Raw genomic sequence first — 5,848 nt, forward strand, 5'->3', positions numbered from 1 at the left:
GCAAAGGTACTGAAACTTTTAGCCAATGCAGCCTGAAGTGTTGTCACAGGACAGACAACTTGGAAGTTATAAGCAGGTTTTATGCCAGAAAAGTGAGACAAAAATGAAACAGTCAGTAGCAGTTGACATAGACAGTATACAACACAGAAATCTAGTCCCTGGGCTAGTCCGTTGCCTTCCTCAAGTACTTTCAAATCAAATTTATAGGGATGTGGTCCCAACTCTGTACTTACCTCAGTTATAGCTTTGATCAGCTTCTGGAGGGAAAGATTCTCTTCTTTGGCACTTTTAGTCAATGAAGCTTCATATTCTTTCTCTAACCGACTTGCTTCCTGAGAACAGAATTAAGGAAGGGGTGGGCAGGGAAGAGCTGCTCCTCTCTGTAGCATTCCCATCCTCTGTAGCATTGTCATGCTGACAAGCCTCAGCCCTAGCGATTCCAATATCGTCCTTCCCACATCTATTCAATTTCTTCTTTGCTAAAACTAAGAGGAGAAAGCCCAACAGCTAGTTCTTACAGATTGCTATGAGGCTGTCAGGTCCAAGGAACTTCAATCTGCAGAGATTTAAATCGCAGACAGAATAGCACTGCTGGCACCTCTCTGAGGAAGACACCTGCCTTGTGTGCAGCTCCCCTGCCACTGCCTGCACCTGACTCCACATGTGCCCTGACACAAGGAATATTTGGGCAATGTTCCTGATGCTCCCACACAGCCAGCATCCTTGCCACTCTTTCTCTTGAAGAAGCCACACCTCCTCGCTAAGGCTAAAGAGCAAACACTGGGCTATCTCCCAGATAGAGGTAAAACATACTAGAAACTCCACAGTGTTGTTCAGTGTTTTCATGGTCTTCTCCTTCTCCTCGTTTTCCTTCTGAGAAAGTACAAGCAAGGCTGAGAGCTCCACCACCCTGAGAAGAGAAGGTCCATGTGCCATTCCAAAAGCATTGCTCACCGTCACCTGTTAAAGAGCTAAGCAGCTCCCAGAAGCATAGCAGAGGAAGTTCAAGCCAGAAAACACCACAAAGGCAGCGTTCATCTCTATAGGTTAAGATGCTGGAGGTTGCAAAACGGCACTTTGGGCCCCAAAGGCCTTCTGTACTGACAGCACCTTGCAAGACTGAGCAGAGAGGTGCTACACAGCTTATGACAACCCTGGACAAATTCCTCCCAACTCCTTTAGCAGAGCCCTGGGTAGCAAAAGGGCTGTACAAGAGACAGTGCTCTCTTTACACTAGTCTCAATTTCTCATCAAAAATCAGTTAACAGCAAAAACATTGTAATATGCAATCTCCTTCCCAGCCTTGTCCTACTCAGAGGAGCTTCTTCTGTCAGCCAGACATTTTTTTTCTATCATAGAATCATAGAATAGTCAGGGTTGGAAAGGACCTTAAGATCATCTAGTTCCAACCCCCCTGCCATGGGCAGGGACACTTCGCACTAAACTGTCGCCCAAGGCTCTGTCCAACCTGGCCTTGAACACCACCAGGGTTGGCGCATTCACAACTTCCTTGGGCAACCCATTCCAGTGCCTCACCACCCTCACTGTGAAGAACTTCTTCCTTGTATCTAACCTAAAGTTCCCCTGTTCAAGTTTAAAGCCATTATCCCTTGTCCTACCACTACAGTCCCTAACGAAGAGTCCCTCCCAACATCCTTACAGGCTCCCTTCCTTTCTATTGAAGGCAACAGTTTGACTAGGGACAGAAATAAGGCTGTGCAGAGTGGCTGTATTTTAAATGTGAACACAGCCCATCTGTGAATCCAAGAAGCAGCCACAAAAGATAATGCTGGCAACAGCAAAGTTGAAAACACCTTTACCTGTCCTGGAGCTCCTTCTTCTCTGGGTCCCCCTTAACTTGTAAGCACATCGCTTCCTGAGTCTTCCGGTTTATTTTCTGTCCTGCTTGCTGCTGTGCCTGATCCTTCAGGACAGGTCTACCCAGAGTGATGGACTCCCAGAGCTGTACACCATGGTTTAGATGGGAGCAGTTTACAAGTATAGCTCCAGAAAGCCTCATCTGCTCTGCCTTCAGCTCTGACAGATCTCTGAAGAAGAACAGAGAGCAAGCTAATGTTCACACCACCATCTTTATCAGCTGACTCACTTCTGGAAGCACGTAATTGTGCAATAGTAAAAGCTGTCAGGAAAGAGGATATCTTTGTTGGGGACAAATCATTCATCTGACACTAGGATCAGGACACATCTTGACGGCTGCACAGTGACTACTGGATAGCTGAGAAATGAGTCCGTTTTCTCCTCAGAGGTAAGAAGCAGTGTATGACACAGCCAGAAGGCTTCAAGGACCTCTAATTACTCTTACTAATTGTTGCTCCTGCTCTCTCTTATTAACATACTCCAATTATCATTAACAGATGTAAGAAATTTTACGAAGATCCCCAGCTTTTACACCTAGGTGATCAGCCTTAAGCAACCTATTAGCATCAACACTTGGATGGCTGAGAAGCTGATGATGACATCCATACAACAAACATTTCAGGAAGGTGGTGAACAACGAGCCTAAAATGTTGTAACAAAAAAAGTACAAGTAACACAAGAATTAACTAGTAGGTCAGGTGTAGTCTACACATTAAGGCAGGCTTGCAATCAAATAAGATAAATGGCTGACAGTAACCCAGAGTTTGAAATTGCATGCTGACACCACAAGAATGTACTATTGCAGTTACACTGGTTTTGTTTATATAAAAGGCAACGGTGAGAAAGAAACCCCAGAGAGCCAAAGAACAAGAAAACAATAATAGAAAGAGGTATCAAACTGAGCAAAATAAATTGAATAAGTGCCTCTGCACTGCTTAGAGCCCGAGCCCCTCAGTTTTATCTGAAAACCAGCATCAAACAAAATGATTCTGAAAACAGTCTAAAGATAGTCAGACTACCAAAGGAGAAACCATATCTTTAGCTGCAAGTAACATAACACGGAGGCTCAAAAAGCAGGTGTGAAGGGAAGCTGCTTTTTTCCTGCAAGAACTCCAGCCTCAGCTTCCACTCACCGGTCAGTGGCAGTCTTCATCTCCAGGAAGTGCCGGCGGAAGGTCACCACCTCACGCCACAGGCTGAGTAGACGGTTATGTTCACCCCTTACGTAGTTCTCATAAAGCTAAACATGCAGAGACACAAAGAAATGCCAGTTTAGCTTTCACTGCTACTGTACAAGTCTTTCAGATAGAAGAGGGTACAATCATTTTCACCAGGTCTTTAGTAACTACTGCAACAGGGGCATCAAGGACTAAAGAGGCATCACGTAAGCACCCTCAGTAGACCTGTGACCTGACTTCAAAGAAGGGAACATCCACGCTTCTCCTGCAGGAGTGGCTATCAGCAAAGCAAAGTGATCTTGATTCTTCATCTCGCCTTGCAGAGGTGTCTACAGTCTTGGTGGAGGAAGACAGAAATAAGTCCCTCCAAGACCAGTGTCAGATTTACTTACAACAGGCTATGGGTAAGGGAGGCCTGTCCTGTTCTACTCTGACTCTGAAAACACACAGACCTGTGTGGTCTCCACTGCTGTAGTCAGAGATTTAGGAACTATTAAAAAGAAGAGTACTCCTGTGTGACTGCCCTACAGTGCCCAGCAACAGCAAGTGTTCTCCTTCAAGAGCAAGCAGTATGGTCACAGCAGGTGGGCATCTTCCATCACCACCATGTCCTCACACTCCTCCATCTTACACCCATCTTCTGCTTGTCAACACCAATACATTCCTGGGTTGCCCAAGGAAGCTGTGAATGCTCCATCCCTGGTGGTGTTCAAGGCCAGGTTGGACAGAGCCTTGCGCAACATGGTTTAGTGCGAGGTGTCCCTGACCATGGCAGGGGGGTTGCAACTAGATGATGTTAAGGTCCTTTCCAACCCAAACCATTCTATGATTCTATCCTCAGTGTAGTCACAGCTTTCACACAGCAAGTTCTCTCTGCCAGCAGTAAAATGCATTCCCATTGCACCCTGGCATCACCTCTGACATTCCCGTAGCCTGACCTTACCTCACGTTCAGCGCGCCATTCACTCTCCTTCAATTCCAGCTCCTCCCGTGCCCTCATCCAATCTGCCATCAGTTTTCCAACATCTTCTTTGAGGGCTGAATTAATCTCATTAGCTTTATCGAGGTGCTCCCGCAGGAAAGCGTTCACTTCTGCCAGATTCTCACGCCTTGGAAAGGGAGAAACAACGAGGTCACTGAACAACTGCTATCCACAAGCAGCATCACCATGTATTTCCAACTCCCTCAGCAGTGACTTTGTTTTCAAACAGAGGAAGCAACAGTGCTTCCTAGGATTAACTAAGAGCTCTCTGTGATGACAAACTCATTTGCTTCTCTTGCTCTGAGTCTTCACAGTTGTAAATTTCCATCTACAATTTCGCTTTCACCTTCCTCTTCAACTTTGATGATGCCAGAAGTTCATGTCTTGCCTCCCTTTTTTGCTGTCTGGTCACTGGATGCATCACCTTTCTCTAGCATTGTCACTTACTGAACCACAGAATAATTTAGGCTGGAAAACGACCTTTAGAGGTCACCCAGAATAAACCCCCCTGCTCAAAACAGAGCCATTCAGCACACAATGCAACAAATGCACCACAGAAACAGATTGAGGACCTGTCTCCCTTCAAAGCGGCTTCCTCAACTGCTTCCCTTGGGGAGACCAGGCAGCACTGATAGGTAGGTTTTCCCTCACTTCCAGGAGCATTCAGGATACCAAGTATGAGGAAACACTTCTTCCTTTTACCTTTGATGCTCCTCTTCCAACTGAAGCAGTGCTTTCTCCAGGCTCTGGTCATCTTCTTCGCACCTGCTTGGAAGGGATCCCTTTGGAAGAAAGGAAATGTTAAATGTTTAGTTAAATTCTTGTGGTCCCTTCACAATTGTTAGCATCCATCACTTTCCATTTGTTTGCTATCCCAGGAGCTCATGGCTTCTTCCAGGCATAACAGTGCCATGACTACAGAGGCGAAGGGAGAGGAAGGGTGTTACTCGGTGTAACTCTCCTCAGTCTCCCATGGTTGAACTCTCACAGCTAGGTAACCTCAGCTCATGACCTTGAGTTCTGACTTAAGACTTGGAGCCTGGGAATACTCTCCTACCCTTCATTTCCCAGGTTTACTTTAGCTGTGAAGCAGAAAGCAAGCACAGAGCCAGCTCTGTATGTTGAACACCAGCACCCTCACCTTCCAAAATGCTATGCTTCAGCAAATTCTTTTTCAGAGACAGGGAACGAATGTCACAGGCAGTGTAGCCTGAAACTAAAATCCTTCTTGATATGGTTTCTGGACTGGCATTTCTGGGACTGCTGCTCGCACTAAGAATAGCAACTGGACAAAACACCAATGGGCGAACTTAGAGCACTTCTTCACACCCTCAGATAGCACAATCTTGTTTTCCCCTATCATTGCTTTGGGAAGCTTTTTGTCTGCATTAACAAATGTTACATACACTATCTTGAGTTGCACACTCACCCCTCCTGCTTCCAGCTGCTGCTCCAACTCTCGACAGCAAGTCCGGTACTTCAGTACCTGGATGGATACATGGAATGAAGGTGAGCAAATGCAGCTTGTAACTTGGTTCCTCCTGTAGTAGCTTTTCTCTTAAGTCTTTACAACCCAAGAACAGTACATTTCACAGTGCTGTGGATACCGTCAACAAGTCATGATATAGGGATGCTTCACTTAATCTCATAGTAAAGACAACTGATACAGAGTTTCTTCCCCACATAGTGCTTGCTGCTCACCCTAAGACAGCAGTGGCAAGCAGAATGATGAGACTGACTTAGCCATGCCTGGCCTACGGCCACCATGTACCCCAAATAGGCACGGCCCGACCTCCGTCCGGCTCCGGCC

The 5,848-nt window shown here is 46.1% G+C and overlaps 1 protein-coding gene across 1 annotated transcript in view; it reads right to left on the minus strand.

Annotated features, from left to right (window-relative positions):
- CEP250 (centrosomal protein 250kDa) overlaps window positions 1-5,524 on the minus strand; it is a gene marked incomplete at its 5' end in the record, with an annotated part of 26,484 nt that extends 20,960 nt beyond the window's left edge. Inside the window, 7 exons of the mRNA XM_010018532.1 lie at window positions 234-332; window positions 814-910; window positions 1,821-2,048; window positions 3,012-3,118; window positions 4,000-4,165; window positions 4,741-4,820; window positions 5,447-5,524. Of these exons, the coding sequence (XP_010016834.1) occupies window positions 234-332; window positions 814-910; window positions 1,821-2,048; window positions 3,012-3,118; window positions 4,000-4,165; window positions 4,741-4,820; window positions 5,447-5,524 (855 nt within the window). The remainder of the gene's footprint in view (window positions 1-233; window positions 333-813; window positions 911-1,820; window positions 2,049-3,011; window positions 3,119-3,999; window positions 4,166-4,740; window positions 4,821-5,446) is intronic.
- Between the last annotated feature and the right edge of the window lie 324 nt (window positions 5,525-5,848).

This window comes from Nestor notabilis, unplaced genomic scaffold (assembly GCF_000696875.1).
Source record: "Nestor notabilis isolate BGI_N333 unplaced genomic scaffold, ASM69687v1 scaffold9780, whole genome shotgun sequence".
Classification (NCBI taxonomy): Eukaryota; Metazoa; Chordata; class Aves; order Psittaciformes; family Psittacidae; genus Nestor; species Nestor notabilis.